We start from the raw sequence: 17,094 nt of genomic DNA on the forward strand, positions 1-17,094 counted from the left end.
AGTATATATAAATTTTAATAAGACTCAACATTTCGATTGAGATATATAGAAAACCAAATTAACTGAGAATATATATATATATATATATATATATATATATATACCCTTTTGCTTGATGGGGATTAACGTTAATTAGAACTGTATTAAATGTTACAAATCTCACAGCCCATCTGCTGATTCCCATGTACACAAACTGATGACATTTATTGACGTTGCTTAGAGATCACAACATTTAAATTACTTTTTTAATTCTAAGCAGCTGCACAAGACTTTGTCTCTGTCTGCTGAATTTTATTAATGAAAATCGAATCGAACCGAAACCCGACATAAAAAAAAAAAAAGAATAGAAATGGATTTTCTAAAACCGAAAAATCTTAATCCAAAAATAATTAAATCGAAACCCGAAATATCAAACCTAAATTCTAACGTAGAGGACATTTCTTAGTTTCATCATAGTTCTTCTTTTCTTTACTACTTCAATAACAGTTAGCCGAAATTAGTATCAACGTAAACTATAACCAATGAATTCTAGTGAACAAAAATACTTCAAAGAGAAAGAGTTACCAGTTCCTTTCATTACATTAGCTGTTCACTAATCTGCATCTGTTCTCGGATACAAGAAAATGTCTGATGGATCATCCTGCCGGAAGTAAAAAAGGGGAACAGGTTTAGCAAAAAGCAGATAAACAATGGAGGAAATTGCTAATGGAAGCATATGCTACTTGCAGTAATTGTAAAAGCTTGTTCTTTCATTGATTGCATCGCCCGTCGCATCGGTTCTAGACCGTCTTTAGATATTTGGAACTTCACCTCTGATTCATACGAACATGGCTTCCCATCATTCTGGAGCTGCATGAACACAGCGGATACCGAGATTTCGAAACCTAGAATCTCTTTGATAGCAATTGTAATACCACTTTTCTGCTGTGGAATCTCAAAACAAATCCGAATAACTAAAGAGAGGATTGGGAGCAAAGCAAAAAGGCTCAACATTCAAAACGTAAAAAGACAAACTTTCTTCGTCACATCTCTAACCAGTATTTTTTCAAGTCACAGAGATGAATAAAAGAAATCGGGTATCTGTAAAAACACAGATGCTGATGAAAAAACTCCCTCACCTTCATATTGAGGATAGCCAAAGGTTCCGTCTGTTCTCTGTCATGGCTCGCCATACTCCATGTCATTGATTTTCAGTGGGGCTCGCAGCCTAACTTCCAACAATCGTGTAGAATCAATTTAACAGAACCGAAGTTCCGAACCATAATTCAATCCAAAACCAAGCATATCAAAGAAACAATCAACCATCTCTGAAGCAAAGTTCATCACCTGATCCCTCGACACATCATCCTGCCACTCTTTCTGAAATTTCTGAAGCAAAACAATCAACAATCTCTTCATTTCAGGGGATACTTCGTCCGGAAACGGCCAGTGAATCTCATCCTTGCTGATATTCTCATACACATCTTCGAATGAGAATCCGCAGACAGAGTACAAGCTGCAGAAGGTGAAAAAATCGGAATCTGAACACGAAACGTTCAACTAATGCACTCTAGTTTCTGGGTTCGAATTCTAACCTCATGTCCAATTGCACAGAAACTAAGCGGAATCAGGTATGACGCCCACGTTAAATCTATTTCCAAACGTAGAACTTTGGCAACGATCCATACTAAAAATGCGCCGGAAGCTTTTAGCAGAACACGAAATCGAACGGCATAAAGCGAAGAACAACACTCGAAATCGTTCACGCTCTGCTCGGCAAGAATAGCGTCGGAGGACTATAAGAGCGGTGGGAAATCCGCTAACAGGGAATTCGAACAAAGGAAGAGGATAAATCTCCAAATCAAAAACCCAAACCCTAATCATAAGATGGGGAGCTTACTGGGTCGAGATCAGCGTCAGTTTCGAGCTGAAGCAAGTCGCGGAAGAGAAGACGATCAGAAGCAGAGAGACCGGTTTTCCGAGACCGCCATAGAGCCTTGAGAATGCCTTCCACAGACTCCTTAGAGTTCGCTCTCACCAGCAATGGCAGATTTTCCCAGAGGGTTTTCTCCATTTTTGAAATCTCTCTGAGATTGGACCCAAAAAACCCAATTTTTGGTGTGAAAGAGTGACCGAAAAAAGCCATTTTTGGGTCCAATTCTTACATGTAATCACATAATTTTTTCTTACAATCAAATATCTAATTAACAACAAAATAAATATATTTTTATTTTATTTACACATCATTTAATTCATATGTATTTTGTTACAAAATTCTCCAAAGGTTTTATGCACAATTTTTTTTTATAATATTCCATAAATATTCCTTTCTTTTCTTGATTGATTACGATTATTACCACCACTAAAATATATTTATAATTTTTAAATACCAAAAAGATAAATATTGTATTTTTTTTTTCAGTTTGAACTTTTATGTGTAATTTTTTTGTGATTTTAGAGTTGTACATTATATTTTATACAACATTTTCAAAAATATTTAATTGTTCTATTCATATTTTATAAGTAATACTGTCGATTTAAAAATCATTTTATTCGTGTATTAATGTTTTATATTGTATGTTATAAATTGTAGTTATCTTCTAATATTGTAACATGGCATAAATGATTTAAGAATATTTTAAAATTTTATGAATAATTTTGTAATTTTGGTAAATTTGCCTTCTTTTTTTTTTGTATATGACAGAAATTAGAGTAATATATACATGGGTATACATATGTATGTTGTGTTTGTGGCAATTCACCCTAATCTGAACGGGCAAAGTGGTGACTCCCTTCCGAGATGGCGCCGCCGAAAGATCTTCGCCGTTCGTTCAAACGACGGCCAATCTCCGATCAACAGCGACGCCGTGAGCTCTCTCTTCTCCGGCAAGCGCATAATCGGAACGATGCCCAGCAGCGAGCCCGGAACTTGGCCTCCTCCGTCATCTCTTTCCAACCTGCGTCGCCCGAATCTGAACCCGAACTCGAGTTGCCATCCGAACCCGAACCGGAACCCGGATTCGAATCCGTTCCCTCGAGCAGCCTTGACGTTCGCCAAGCTTCGAGGCTCAGAGGACCTGAGGTTCGCAAATGGTTCGCGAGACAGCTGATGCTACCTGAGTGGATGATCGACGTCCCTGATGGTTTAAGCGAAGACTGGTTTGTCACTCTCTGCAAATTTTCCTGCATTTGATCTATCTCATCGGTCATTGTGTGGTTGTCTTCTGGTTTTGGTGCGTTAATTGCTCGGCTTTCTTCGGAGAATTTTTAGGGTAATCTAGGAAAAGATCGTACCTTGTGATTCAATCGCCGGAATAAAATTAGATTGATTGTTCTTTTCGAGTTAAGTGATTTCAGCGATGAAGTACTGAGTGTAGGTTGAAATCTCTCCATTCAACTTCGAATTGGGAGGCACAGAATTTTGTTTGATAGAACTTGAGTTCAAATTCATAGCGCCTTTCTTGATGTGTATAAAAGAGTTTGAATGATTTCCGAAAGTTAGCTTGTCTTATTGCATATCTGCTAGTGTCCGGGATGAAATCTATGTTTCTTCTGCTCAAAGGTTTGGGTCAGCAGAAATAGGGATGTCTAATGATGACCATTCTGTTAAACCCATCCGGGTTATATATCTGATCGCAGAAATTGATTGGTTGTAGGTATGTGTTTGCTAGGCCAACTGGAAAAAGATGTTTTGTTGTTTCATCGAACGGAACAACGGTTAGTAGGTTACGTAATGGCTCCATCTTGCATCATTTCCCCTCCGCATTACCAGGCGGCGCAAGGACGAAAGGTGCGTCTGGCCCTGCGCAGTCTTATTGTATACTAGACTGCATTTTTCACGAGGTAAAGATGCTTTTTATGTTTTCTCTGATATATCAGTTGTCGAAATTTTCAATCTTGATCAGGCGGGTTTTGATGAGGTGATCGTTGCTGTTTTATGCAGTCGGATCAAACATACTACGTGATTGATATGATTTGTTGGCGGGGTTACTCTCTCTATGATTGTACAGCAGAGTTCAGGTTCTTTTGGTTGAACTCCAAGCTTTCGGAGACAGGAGCTTGTGGCCCTCCTTCCTTTTACCATAAGTTTAGGTTTAATACAGTACCTGTTTATAACTGTGACCAAAGCGGGCTTTTCTCGGCTTATACAGGATCAGTGCCATATGTCAAGGATGGGTTGTTATTTTATAACAAGTAAGAATGCCTCTTCCAAGTGAAACAACCCCTTTTATGTTCTATCATCTTGCCTTTTCATTGACATGCTCTCTAGTTGACTATAGTTTTGCCCGGTTTTTTCTCACGCTATTTGCACTTGGTTGGCAAAAAAATTTCACATGTTAGGTTCGTAGTTGTGAATCAAGTGTTATCAATCAAGCTGAACGCTGCGTTTATAATACAATCAGGATAAGAGTTTTGCATGCATTCTATGATATCATCAAATTATTTCACCGCTTGCCTCGTGTTTATGTTGTATATCATGATACCATAAGTACTGTCCAAACCCATCACTTGAAATGTTTGCTTGTGATCTGTTTCACACATATTTTCTGACATAAATTCTTAAATCGTGTAACGTTCTCAGGCATGCACATTATCATACAGGAACTACTCCTTTGGTATTAGTGTGGAAGGATGAGAAATGTAGCCAGTATGTCATTGATACAGACAGCAAAGGAGAAGTTCCAAACCAACAGCATGTAAGTGGACTTCACATGTCTCTTGGTCCCATGTTTATCATAGAGAAATGGAAAACAGAGTGAAAAGAAATCACTGTGTAAAGTTAAGAATACAGTTACTGAAGTAATTGCAATTAGCAATATATTCTCATATGATGAAAGTTCTCATATACACAATTGTTTGTATTATGTGCCCAGGTAGTTTTGGAGCTTCAAGATGACGGGAAACTAGTGACATCGGATGATCCACCTGTAGTATTTGGTTGCTTGGATGCAGATTTCGTAAAGCAGGTATGCTCAAGAGACAAAATTCGATCTAGACATTATGTGCCCTGTTTCAAGTTTTTAGAACCAAACCAGCTTAGGTTTATGCGTAAACAGACCCAGTGACTTAAGCTTGTAAGGACATGCAGTAGTGTTTTATGTTTTCACTTATCGAAGGACTTGAAAGATTTGGTAAAACTCACACAGCATTCGCATGCTTTGTCTCGGTTGCCATTCTGCTAACCTTGTGTGCTTCACGCACTTTTGGACTGTTCTGCCAGTCGGAGCTATCTTCGGGAAGCCTTCTTCGTTTTTCCATTGGCAATGGAGGGTTGAGCTGTGTGGATGGCAGACTCGAGAATGCGGATTTACAGTATCTTGGCAAGACCAATCGAGCCCGAGCTTTCGCTGATAGTTATTCCAAGGTTAGTGTCCTCAATTCTGCGTTGCAATTAGGGTAGGACATTTCGGTTTCCCATTCGGGTTTGTTTTTTCGGTTTAAAAAAAATTCTATCTATTCGATTTTTATGTTAGATTTGGTTCGGTCTGTTTTCACTTTGGGTTTGGTTTTTATTGAATTTTGGGGTTATTTTCATATTATGTTCGAGTTCAGTTTTAGAGAAATAGTATCTGTTCAGTTTTTATATCGGATTCGGTTTGGGTACGATCATGCATTATTACAATCGAAAAATGTCCATTACACAACCTTCCACCATTTTTTTTCTCCAGATCATGTTTCAGTATATTGCTCGGCATTCTCCACTGAAGATAGATGATCTTGCTGCCTCAGTCATTTCACACGACACTGAAGAAAACAAGGCTCCTGAAGTCGAGATGACTGGTTGAAGATTACGGCAAACAAACAGGGGTCTCGAAGATCATGTTCTGTACTAGCCCAGCTGCAGAATCTCCGTCTTCATGGCTAAGGCTAACCCTCTGTTCCGCTCAGTGTATCTGTTTCGATGGATGGAGCATTGGTCCTGTTGGTGATATTTACAGTCGCTTGTTGTGTAAAATGTTGATAATTTAGTATCTTGTTGCGACTATATTCCCATTAGCTATACGGGATTCCATTTATGCAATCACGCCTCGATTCCCTAGTTTTTATTTGAAAATAGGAAAATCTAAAAAAAAAAAAACACTATTTTCACAAAATAAAATGCTGAATTTTTTATTTTATCAAATAAACATTAAATTTTATATAAGTTTAACAAAATAAACACTTGATGTGGTATAATAAAATACAATCACGTCCGATTATTTTACTTAATTTTTTTGACAATTGAAAAAAATTCATATATTTTTTTAATCACTAAAAAAATTCAGTATTTTTTTTATAATCGCAAAAAAATTCATATATTTTTTGAATCATTTAAAAAGTTCAGTGTTTTTTAGATTCGTTTAAATGTTTAATGTTTATTTGACAAAAAATAAAGTTCAGTATTTTTTTGTCAAAATTGTAAAATTCAGTGTTTTTTTTAGAGATTTTACTTTTAAAAATTTATCATGAATTTATATTATTATGAAATATAGTGATTTTTAATTAATTAATTTATGAAATTGGTTTTACAGCACAAGCAGGCACTAGGCAGGCAAACGTGTTTTTCCCGCTGATGGAAATCTAATTTCTCCCAAAAACAGCGTGTTGTTTTACATAATGAAAAAAACGTCGCCAAGTCTCGCAACGCTTGGCGAAACGGCATGTAGTTTCTAAAACGAATGAACCAGGAAAAGGCAATGGACTCTGGGGTTAACAGAACAGAAGGTTTAATGAAGGCGAGCCTTAGCCTGCTACGACAATGGCGGTAGAAGGTTAATTCATGCGTGACGGGATCGAAGTCCATCGTTGTATTGAAAACCTGCTTTGCACTGCACACACTGATCGTGAGAAGAACGCATAGATGGAGAAAAAGAAGCAGAAGAAGAATCTATCGACGAAGAAGAAGAGCGAGATCGAGTTCTGCAAGGTGTGCCGTTTGCACCACGACCAAGGCCCGCGCCACAAGTACTTCCCTCGCCACAAAGACTTCCTCTCTGCCTTCCTCGATCGCTTCCGCGCCAAAATCGCCGACGTTCGCTTCTTCGTGAGAAACCCTAGCGTCCTCCGACCGCAGGAAGAGTCGCAGAACCGCACCTGGTGCGTCTTCTGCGACGAGGATATCGTCGAGCTTGGTAGCTCCTTTGCCTGGTATGGACTTCAATTAAATGCTTGGTAACTAGATTTCTATTAGTTTGCTCGATTTGAATCGTTGGTTTTGCGAGAGGATAGCAGGATCTGGATACAGAGAAGATGTATTGTGATTGTTCTTGGAGTTTCAGATTGAATTGCTTAACTACAGTACACAATTTCTGGTGGAATAGATAATTTTTTCTGCAGAATTGAGATTTGGTGGTTTGAATGGTGCGTATCTTTTGTTAGTGCCAAGGCCATCAATCACCTCGCGAGTGCTGATCATCTTAAGAATTTGAAGCATTTTCTTTGGAAATATGGCCCGGGAATGGATTGCATAGACAATTTCCGGCTCTCGGGGGCTGATGTAGCTCAGGTATGCACTTAATATCAAAAGAGATTATTCTGTTCTGCATCATGGTTTTGTGGCTAGAGGTTTTTCATTATCCTCGACCTGGGTACAACTTCTGCATTTTAGGAGCGTAACTATGAGAGAATGCATGACTATTTGGTTTTAATTCTATTCTAATGTTGTATGGTATAGTACCCAAATGAAGTTGATTAATGGTTGCTGGTTGCTGGTTGCAGTGGGAGACAAATTGCCAATCATTGGGAAATGAAGCAGCATCTTCTGATAAAGGGCCACGTGGACAGATTTACGGACCAACAAATGATATCCACAATAAGCTCGAGTTTGAAACTGTAGATAGAATTGAAAAAAGTCTTCGAAACCATATAAGATCAGACTATTCAAATGATGTTATGCCTTTACAGTATAATACAAATGAGTATCAGATACCGCATTCAGGGTTTCCTGAAGTTGCACAGATGCATACAATGGGCGATTACCTTCCTCCTTGTACATACACACCAAGTGATTTAACAGGTATACAGTATTTAATATCTACCTCATTTAATGAGTTTGTGGCATCATCCTGATTGGTTAGATGCTTATGATTGTCTCTATTTTTCTTATTCTACAGGCAACATGTTTGGCCAACATTCCATTCCCTATAGTAGCAGAGATTACTCAGACAGTGGTTATGGCAGTCAAGAGGTAGGCGTTAGTCGCAATAACTTGCTTTGCCAATTGGCAGTTTATTGAGCTCTCTACCACTGTAACCATTCTGGTATGTATTATTTATTTTGTTATACAGTTTTGGAATAAAATGAAAGACACCTAAACGTAATGAGAAATCTAGCTGTAGCTATCAGATTTGACATAGTTTGTACATGCACTCAGGCATATGATTTGTATATACAATTCAGTGCATGTTTTAAATCCTTAATGTGTAACTGAAAATGTTAAATTCTCAGATTTGAAATGTTATTAGATACTCTTTAGGTTTGCTCGTGGAGCATCATCTGTTTATTGCCCTTCCATGTAAGATTTCCCTCGAGATGATTTGAAAATAAATTTCTTGTTGGTATGTCTGAGCAGTTCTATTCTGAGATTCCGTGATCCTTGTTGTTTTATCCGTTTCTGGTGCATGGGTATGATGGCACCCTTTAATTTCATTATGAGTACCTGCTTTGTTTTTATCAAACTCATAATTTTTTTTTGCGTCTAGGAAAGATTAAGGGCTGTAACTATTTCCTAGTCCAGAGATTCCCTTCGATAAATATTTACTCATTGCATATTTCAACTCATATTGATATTGGCTTTCATGGTGATATATCAGGTATGGCAGGCTCAAAAACTAGTGGAGGGGACTCACAATTCTTCCGGTAACCATCTAACTGGTATTTTAAGTTTAATCTGCTTTCTGCTGTCTCTTTCTCTCTCTATTTTTTGGGTATTCTTTGACCAGTGATTTAGTGGTACAACATCAATTGTTATGTATTTTATTGAGATTTTAGGCAATGAAGTGTTCTAATTTCCAGAGCATGATTTTTTTTCCTTTTTCAGGTTCGCTAAGTATCACTTGCATTTCTTCATCACGCCTCGAAGACGCGAGCGGGAATGTGCACACTGGAGCTCCCCCTCCTTGGCTTGATACAAATGATGGGGATGTTTCTGTAGTTCAATCAAACCATCCAGCAACTAGCTTTGTATCTCAAGCAAATAAATCAGGAAAGACTCGTAAATTGAACCCTAAGAGGGTTGGCGCTGCATGGGCTGAAAGGAGAAAGATAGAGCTGGAGATGGAGAGGAGGGGACATGTTATAAACAGTGACGCTGATGCAGACTGGCTTCCCAATTTTGGTCGGGTTTGGCAGTCAGGCACTCGGAAAGAATCCAGAAAGGAATTCGAGAAGGAGAAACCAAATTCAGTTAAAACTGAAAGCATCTCTCAAGCGCCAGTGCGCATACAGCCCTACATTAGCAAACGAATGGTAGGTGTTACGTTTCTGTCAGCTTTTTTTATATTTATTTTAACAAGTATATCATACTATTTAGTTATTTCAGAAATTAAAATATTGTTGGTTTCGGTTGTTATTTATTTAGCCACGTAACATGCCTCTTCAGTCTCTTTCGATTCCAATATATTTTATGTCTGCCTCATGAGGAAAACAAATTGCTAAACGGGATCTCAAGTCTCGTTGGAGTCTTATGAGTGCATCTTTCAAACTTGTCTACGATACATTTTGTGGAACGTGCCGAAAACTTTAGAGCAAACAATATCATCTTGTCAGTTCATTTTGTATTCGGCATATACTCGATTCACTTTAACTAAATGGATAAATGTTGCTTTTTGGATTTTTTGTTTATGCTATCTCCATAAAAAGGAATATCTTTGGCCTTATGTGTATATGCATCTCCTGTTGCAGAGGATAGAAGACAATGAATGACGGTTTTGGAGTACATTCAAAACAGAAACAGCAGGGGTTCATCCATTTTGGAAACTTTCCTTGTAATCCAACTTCTTGGATATTTTGTGTTGAGGTATCTCTTTTACCATGTCCAGCATCTCAGAGAGTAATTTTATAGGTATTGTGGTCATGGATACTCTTTTTGAAGTTATATAACGAAGTGAATGCATCTCTTTGGCTCTTCTTTCAGAGGAAAAGGAATATCTTCCCTCGCTTATGTGTCTTGTACTTTCAGAGATTTTAAAAAATATATATATTTTGCTCTGTGCATACGCATACCTAGTGAGACGGTAGCTAAAGCTTTAGCTGTTTTTCCTTTGCACACATATTTGAAGGAAATTTTTGTACAGAATAATGCAATTCTCTTAGCTACTCTACATAATATAGCTTATTTTCTAAGAGAAATCCGATTTTGTGGCTCTGCTCTGCTGTGAGTGAGATATGGCTGTTGTTGTATAACAGGAAGACAGCATGAGTATTGCCTTTGTTGTACAAAGTTGCTAATATTTTATCAGTAATGTTTCTGGTGAGCAGAAACTTGATGTATTTGATTGGGTATTGATCCTAAACCTCCAGAAGTTGCCTTTAGTCGAAACCAGATTCTCCTGGCACAAGAATTCCCAAGAGAACCACTTCTCAGCAGTCCTGTGCACGTCATGCACGAAAACATCTGTTGTATTATTACTTTCTTGCCTTGCTAGCACTGCTGCGGTATATATGGTTCCCATCCTACCTGGAGCCTCTAACTCGCTGCCCCGCGGCCCGTCAACTACTATCACATCCCATTTGATTTTGTATACTTCCTTTGGTAAGTCCCTAAGTCCCAATTTGCAGTCTGAAGCTTGAAGCGGATCCACATCGAGTGAACATGCTGGATTATCCCTGGCATGTCTCAGCAGCTTGTAAGCACGTTTTACTTCCATGTGATAGTACTTGACTTTGTAGATTCTCGTATTGTTGGGATTCACTTCAGTTGAAGTTGGTGTCTTTGCAGGTCCATCTTCGAGAATGACGGTGATGCCTCTGGTGTTGATCGAAGATAACACAAGATACTGAGGTGCAAACCCGAAAATGAGAATGTTGCAAGGGGATCTACGGGTAACAACTTCTGATAAGAGCTTGAATTCCTTTTCTGTGAGAATGCTTGGACTTTCAGAAGCCTTGATTTTTGGGTCAGATTCGCATCCTGGGGAAGAAGAAGAACAAGTCGGTTGTAGGGCCATTTGAGAGAATGCTCGAGATGAAGACGACGGAGATTTGATGGAAATCCTGAGGAGTCTGAGAACAGAGAGGCTCGAAAGGACAAAGATGAGAAGAGGTATGATTTTACGCACGGGAAATTTGGTCATCCTATTCTTTGCTGCTTTGATGTATTTGAGATTCTTAGGTGAGGCAGGAGATGAGAACCGAACTATAGGATTGAGAATCGGACGACAAGACTGATGAACCTCTGGGGGCATTTTCTCTCTTCTTTTTCGGTATGATCACATCAATGGATTCAAAGTTTGCGGTGGTATGGCTATTTCTTTTGATTATATGATTTTTATCTGTGCTTTAGCTTTTTTGTCATCATAACTGTTTGGTCATATCTTGGACTTAGAGTGAAGAAGAAGGAAAGGCCCTTTTGCTTGTGTTTGAAGTCTTTTTTTTTTCTTTTTTGTCAAGTCGTTTGCTTCTTAGTTTGGCTTTTACCTAATTTCTTTCCAAGTTTGTGTGATATATGAATCGAAAGCTATATCTACGTGTACCGATGCAATTTGAAATTTGGGGTGTAAAATATAAGTTTGGTGAGTTGATAATTTCCAATCAATCTTTTGCCTTGGAGATTGAGAATTCTAGGATGTCGTCGTTATCGTACGTCGTGTGCTATTTTGTTGGGTTCGGCTCGTATTGGGCACACTGGACATGAACTCGATACCTTAAAAAAATATCTTAGTGACCTTTGTTAAGGATGTCAAAATGAGCTCGGCTCGCGAGCTGGCTCGAGAGCCGGCCCATATAGTCCCGAGCTGTGCTAGGAAAATTTGAGCCCGAATACAAAACGAGCCGAACGAGCCAGCTCGTCACGAGCCGAGCTTATCCGAGCCAGCTCGGCAAGCTCACGAGTTGGCTCGCAAATCCTCCATAAAATGTCATCCCCCATTCTCTGAAGGATCGCTGTTATAAGATTCGTTAAGCTCTGTGTTTCTGCAATTACAGAAGGGGTTTATGAGTGTTGCGTCGATCATTCGAGTTGGCTCGCGAGCCAGAAAAAAATTATTTTATTTTTTTAATAGTTTTTTTAATAATTTTTAAAAAGATTTATCAATTTTAAATAATTTTTCTTATTTTTAAATATATTAATAATTATTTTTAAATTATTATTTTAATATTTTTTAATTATATTTATTATTTTTATTTTTATTTTTATATTTATTCGGCTCGCGAGCCGACTCACGAGTTAGAGCGACTTGGATCGAGCCAAGAATTTCTTGGCCTGAATATAAACGGGCTTAATGAGCTGGGCTGTAAACGAGCTGGCTCGTCACGGGCTGGTCCGAGCCGGCTCCTTTGACATCACTAACCTTTGTTGAAATGAATGAAATCTTTGGATTGTTACGTTATAACTTAAATGCATGTTGTAGTACATTTTCCTGATTTTCTCATCAAATTAAATTTGTGAAGATGATAAAGAAGAGTCCATTGGTCACCTCTCTTTTCAAGTGCATGTTCAGCTTGGCTTTTACTGTTTAGCGATGGATATTTCAGTTTTTTTTAGTTATTTTTTTTTTCAATTTTGTAAGAATCATATTTACTGGCGGTTTTAGTTTTTATTGAAGTTTATTATTTTATATTGGAATCTAATTCCATCAAGTTTGGTTAAATTTGGTGCTAGAAACATCACATCTCAACCCAAAAATAAAAAAAAAAACGTGGCTGAGTTGCTATAATTCTGGTTATAGAGTGTGGTTAGTATGTCACTTATCTTCCCAGAAAAAATAGGCATCTAATTATAGTAAGATGTGATTTGATGTTTGTTCATGCACGGACTAGGTTTTACAAATATTGATTTTAAATGTACGAATTCAATTTTTCCAACTTGTGTTTTTCTTTGTAACCTATGAGATGTTTTGGTTCCCAACTTTAAGTCTTTACCTCCATCATCTCAATACGTTCCACAAGCAAGGGGAGGATGCAATACGACCAAGAGAGTGAATAATTAAACCCCCAAAGACAGCAATCATCGGTCGAAACGCTGCTTGCATTTGGTTGCAAGCATATAATGAAACAGAACGAAACGATCCGCGAGATAAGACTATAAAAATTGGGGAAATATGGGAAAGGGGGCTGCTTTCTGATTGTTCAAACGAGTATCCCAAAAGAACCCCTCAAAATGATTAGAATTGACGGAAACCATCAAGCAACAAAACACCTTTCTACTGTAAAACAACAAAAAAGGCTGTGACTAAGTTTCTCCAAAGTGCTCTCTCTCATCTTCTCTTGTTATCTGCAAGTCACTGACCAAAGGAAATTGAAACAAAAGACCGATCAATATTTGAATTGACGAACAGTTCCCTCATAACTGAAGTAAGAACGTTCCAGCTGTTTTTCTTTTGATCAACAAAAAGAAAAACAAAATGAAGCCATAAGAACAATAATGAAATGGAGACGTTCGGACATGGGAACGTATTATTCGAGTTATGATTCCAAATCAACAACTAAGGGAATCAGAAGGAGCCTCTGAGGAGCGGGTAGTTCATCTTATGGAAAGGCCAAAACTATGGGTGGCTTATTTGGTTATCAACGGAATAAGTGAATCGATCTCGAATGATTATGATTTCTCTAAACCCGGAAGAAAAAAACCGAATAAAAAAATAACCGAAAATTTCTTTAAAAAAATGAGTATTTTTGTCAATATAAAAACCGAACTGAATTCAATATAAAAACCAAAAGGGTGTTAGACACAACTATCTGACTTACAAATCTATAATCTTTTGAAAATTTAATTTCCCTGAATGAAAAACAACGACCCCTCCGTACAAAACCAGATAACGGTTGTGGATGAAATCTTATCAGATGTCGAACGAGGACACATGGGTGATTTGCTCAAAACCAGTCTAGTTAGACAGAAGAGTTAGAAACTGCTGAGGGGATTTTATTCATGGTGGAATCCAATCAGTCAGGATACCTAATGAACAAGAAACACATGACGCATGGGATTGGGAAGGCATTCAACAATCAAAGTAGATAGATAACATAGACGAGCAACATTTATGAACATCAATTCCTATTCCTAATAACGCAAACGAAAGTCTCGGTCAATAATTCAGTTGGTGGGTATATGAGAGAACAGGGAAGGAAAAACATAAACCAAATCGAACAAGATGTCGAGGAGTTTACCTAACCGGAACCGACGATAATGTTGTTGATCGGGATGAAGATCAGCTTGACAAAGAAGCCGACGAATCCCATCACCACAAACCCGATCGCTGTACGGATCGCCACCTTCGTGAACTCTGCAACCAAAGAAAAAGCAATATCTCATCATCGCAACCACGAAAATTAACAGATCGGTCGATCGGAACAAACTTTACAAATCGGATCCATTATACGCACGAATTTTCGCACCAGACAAAGTCAAACTAAAAGATGTCGGAATTGAGACCATGGTAACGACGGATCCGAGCGAAACCAAACACCGAAAAACACAGATCTCCAAACACGATACATATTTGGCAAGTACCTTTGCGATCTGGCTTGTGGCAGCGCTTGACGAGGCGAACACTGTCCTTGGCGAAGTCCCTGAGCGGGTCGACGACGGAATCAATGGCGTCCATGGCGATTTTTCTCCTCCGATGATGCGAATTCTCAGATTGTCTGTAGCTGAGAGGAAATCGAGGGTTTGTGTTGGATATATATCTAAGAGGAAATGAGAGAGAGAAGGAAAAGGAGAGGGGAAGCCGATTATTCCGGACCAAATCTGCCACGTCAGCATCTTCAATATTTACTTGGGCTGATAATTGGGCTTGCAAATGTATGGGCCATTGGCCCATAGCAGCCAGAGGCTTGAATGGACCCTATATATCAAATGGCTTGATGTTAAATGTAGAGGTGGGCATTTCGGGAAACGATTCGGATTCGGGACGGAATAAATCGGTTCGGTTCTTTCGGTTTTAAAAAAATAGATACCAATCGGATTTTTTATTGTATTCGGTTCGGTTCGATTTCGGTATCGGTTCGGTTCGGTTCCGGGTTTTATTAAAAAAAATGATAGATTTCCTTTAAAAATATTCGGTTTTTCGGGATTTTTAAAGTTCGGTTCGGTTCGGTTCCGAGAAAATTCGGTTCTCTAAAAATGGTACCGTTCGGAAAATAACAGCGGTTTCGGATCGAGAAAAATACCGTTTTAGCGGTTCGGTTCGATCCGGTTCCGAAAAACCGAACCGAAACGCCCAGCCTTAGTGAAATGAGTGATCCGTTGTTTTGAAAATATGAAACTCTAACATAGTTCTTAAGCATCAAATGTCAGACGAGTTGGTCTATGAACTCAAACTAAAGTCGACGACAACGAATCACAATTCACAAGCAAGCAAATCCAATGACGAATTTTGAAGGACGATGAATAGATGGTTAAGAAAACGAACGGGCGATAGACGACGATCGGATAAAGAAGAATCGAAAAACACTGAGATAATGAGCACGTCATTGATGACGAACGACTAGAAAATAGAGGTGGATACAGATCGGATATCTTGATTTTTTTTTTGTTAATCTGGAAATTCACCGGACATTCGGCCCGACTACATCTCTCAGAGGACCGGGAGAGTCCATATGAATACCCCTCCCCACCTCAGGAATCGAACCGCTGACGTGAAGGCACATTGACCCACACCTCAACCACTCGCCCACACTAGTTTGGGTAAGCATTATTTAGAAAGTCCTACTGGGATATCTTGATTTTGTTTTCACTCTTCAAGGATTTTAGAAAAGTGTTATCTTATTTTTGTTTTCGTAAAATAATGGATATCCGCACTTGATGTTGAACTCAATTACTAAAAGTATCCGAATCCATTAAAATCTTGAGAAAATCGTTGATTTTTGTTGACTTCAAAATTCAAAAATATTTTGATAATTTTATTTAGATTTATATTTATTAAAAAATCCAAACTTAAATTGGCAGTCAGAATTTTTAATCTCATCACACCAATCTTCGACTTCGTTATTAGACGAGAATTTACGTTCCGAATACCCGCAAAATCGGATACTCGAAAATTCCCGAATTCTAAATACCGGCACAGTCCTACCAGAAAGACCGGTGAGCGACGATGTGTATACAACAAACCCTCGTTTGTTACTTTTGTTTACCAACATGGGTAATTACTTACAACTTTTATGTTTATAATTACAGTTTTAGCATTTTCATATTAAAAAAAAAAGTATTAAATTCTTATTCTTATTTTATTTTATTTTTTTTCGGCCCGTAATCCAGATATGGTCCATCACAGATCAGCCCGTGTATGTAACGTAGGGTTGGTCCGTGGACCCACATCCCCATTTGATAATCCCACAAGTGAAGGACACCAAATTATGAATTAAAAATAATCTATGAACCAATTCCTACAGATTCATGTATTTGTACGGCTTTTTCTGCAGAAACGTTTTTTAGAAACAAGTGTGTGTGTGTATACATAATATATATATAGAGAGAGAGAGGTGAAAATCACTCCATTGATAGAATCAAGAGAGAGAGAGAGAGAGAATCATAGTCAGTCAGTCATATAAAATGTACGCTTATTTCGGTATTTACATAACGATATAGTGTATGTGTATATTAGGCAAAGGATGAGAGAAGAGATTCACTCTTTTTCCTCTTTAACTCATCCAAAACCGAGAAGGTTAACAACAGATTCCCATCGCAGGTTATAAATGGTTAGCATGAAACAAAAGAAAAGAGAAGCCAATGTGTTGAAGGAAAAACGAATTCACCTGTGCCTCTCCAAGAAACCGAATTTGTTTAGTTCCCGTGTCGTTTGAGGTAAACTAGTACTCCGAGCCCCGCTGCAAGAGCGGCCCCTGCCGCAACTGTTCTGTAAGCGGCAGCCCACGAGTTTGAATGCTCGTACCCCATAGTCTCCGAGCTCGAAACTCTCTCGTCTCCTCTTCTTTTCGTGTAATCCAAATGCAGTTTCAAACCCTGCAACGAAAACAGGA

General features: G+C 38.3%; 6 protein-coding genes across 17 annotated transcripts in view; 2 read left to right on the top strand and 4 right to left on the bottom strand.

Annotated features, from left to right (window-relative positions):
- Positions 1 to 486: 486 nt before the first annotated feature.
- On the bottom strand, positions 487 to 2,104 carry LOC104825015. 6 transcript variants are annotated; one of them, XR_773503.1, is made up of 5 exons: positions 1,880 to 2,104; positions 1,575 to 1,798; positions 1,327 to 1,495; positions 1,119 to 1,207; positions 487 to 640 (listed from the first exon to the last, which is right to left on the bottom strand). XR_773503.1 is itself a non-coding variant. In XM_010557242.1 (3 exons), exons 1-3 carry the CDS (start codon positions 2,051 to 2,053, stop codon positions 1,454 to 1,456), a joined length of 390 nt encoding a protein of 129 aa, XP_010555544.1. In that variant the 5' UTR covers positions 2,054 to 2,104; the 3' UTR covers positions 487 to 1,453. The 6 variants fall into 6 exon arrangements, 1 of the variants encoding a protein (XP_010555544.1); XR_773501.1 differs by having other exon boundaries at positions 487 to 849; XR_773500.1 differs by having other exon boundaries at positions 487 to 924.
- A 627-nt stretch (positions 2,105 to 2,731) lies between these two features.
- On the top strand, positions 2,732 to 6,019 carry LOC104825016 (snurportin-1). Of its 2 annotated transcripts, none has more exons than XM_010557244.1 (7): positions 2,732 to 3,138; positions 3,636 to 3,822; positions 3,923 to 4,173; positions 4,562 to 4,676; positions 4,854 to 4,946; positions 5,201 to 5,344; positions 5,649 to 6,019. In XM_010557244.1, exons 1-7 carry the CDS (start codon positions 2,780 to 2,782, stop codon positions 5,763 to 5,765), a joined length of 1,266 nt encoding a protein of 421 aa, XP_010555546.1. In that variant the 5' UTR covers positions 2,732 to 2,779; the 3' UTR covers positions 5,766 to 6,019. The 2 variants fall into 2 exon arrangements, with proteins under 2 accessions (XP_010555546.1, XP_010555547.1); XM_010557245.1 differs by having other exon boundaries at positions 3,651 to 3,822.
- A 639-nt stretch (positions 6,020 to 6,658) lies between these two features.
- On the top strand, positions 6,659 to 10,085 carry LOC104825017 (TITAN-like protein). 2 transcript variants are annotated; one of them, XM_010557246.2, is made up of 7 exons: positions 6,659 to 7,107; positions 7,339 to 7,465; positions 7,678 to 7,975; positions 8,073 to 8,146; positions 8,772 to 8,832; positions 8,999 to 9,426; positions 9,862 to 10,085. In XM_010557246.2, exons 1-7 carry the CDS (start codon positions 6,821 to 6,823, stop codon positions 9,880 to 9,882), a joined length of 1,296 nt encoding a protein of 431 aa, XP_010555548.1. In that variant the 5' UTR covers positions 6,659 to 6,820; the 3' UTR covers positions 9,883 to 10,085. The 2 variants fall into 2 exon arrangements, with proteins under 2 accessions (XP_010555548.1, XP_010555549.1); XM_010557247.2 differs by having other exon boundaries at positions 6,660 to 7,107; positions 8,772 to 8,817.
- Positions 10,086 to 10,139: 54 nt separating this feature from the next.
- LOC104825018 (glucuronoxylan 4-O-methyltransferase 2) lies at positions 10,140 to 11,855 on the bottom strand. The gene has a single exon (XM_010557248.2). The coding sequence runs from the start codon at positions 11,361 to 11,363 to the stop codon at positions 10,404 to 10,406; it is 960 nt and encodes a 319-aa protein (XP_010555550.1). The 5' UTR covers positions 11,364 to 11,855; the 3' UTR covers positions 10,140 to 10,403.
- Positions 11,856 to 13,193: 1,338 nt separating this feature from the next.
- LOC104825019 (protein transport protein Sec61 subunit gamma) lies at positions 13,194 to 14,806 on the bottom strand. Its single transcript, XM_019203907.1, has 3 exons — positions 14,627 to 14,806; positions 14,284 to 14,399; positions 13,194 to 13,400 (listed from the first exon to the last, which is right to left on the bottom strand). The coding sequence occupies exons 1-2, from the start codon at positions 14,718 to 14,720 to the stop codon at positions 14,284 to 14,286; spliced, it is 210 nt and encodes a 69-aa protein (XP_019059452.1). The 5' UTR covers positions 14,721 to 14,806; the 3' UTR covers positions 13,194 to 13,400.
- Positions 14,807 to 16,636: 1,830 nt separating this feature from the next.
- LOC104825021 (CBS domain-containing protein CBSCBSPB5-like) overlaps positions 16,637 to 17,094 on the bottom strand; it is a 4,716-nt gene continuing 4,258 nt past the window's right edge. For all 5 annotated transcript variants that reach the window (XM_010557253.1, XM_010557251.1, XM_010557249.1 and 2 more), the window contains exon 15: positions 16,637 to 17,077. In XM_010557253.1, coding sequence (XP_010555555.1) covers positions 16,898 to 17,077 — 180 coding nt within the window. In that variant the 3' untranslated portion in view covers positions 16,637 to 16,897. The remainder of the gene's footprint in view (positions 17,078 to 17,094) is intronic.

The sequence above is a fragment of the Tarenaya hassleriana genome, unplaced genomic scaffold (assembly GCF_000463585.1).
Source record: "Tarenaya hassleriana unplaced genomic scaffold, ASM46358v1 Cleome42, whole genome shotgun sequence".
Lineage (NCBI taxonomy): Eukaryota > Viridiplantae > Streptophyta > Magnoliopsida > Brassicales > Cleomaceae > Tarenaya > Tarenaya hassleriana.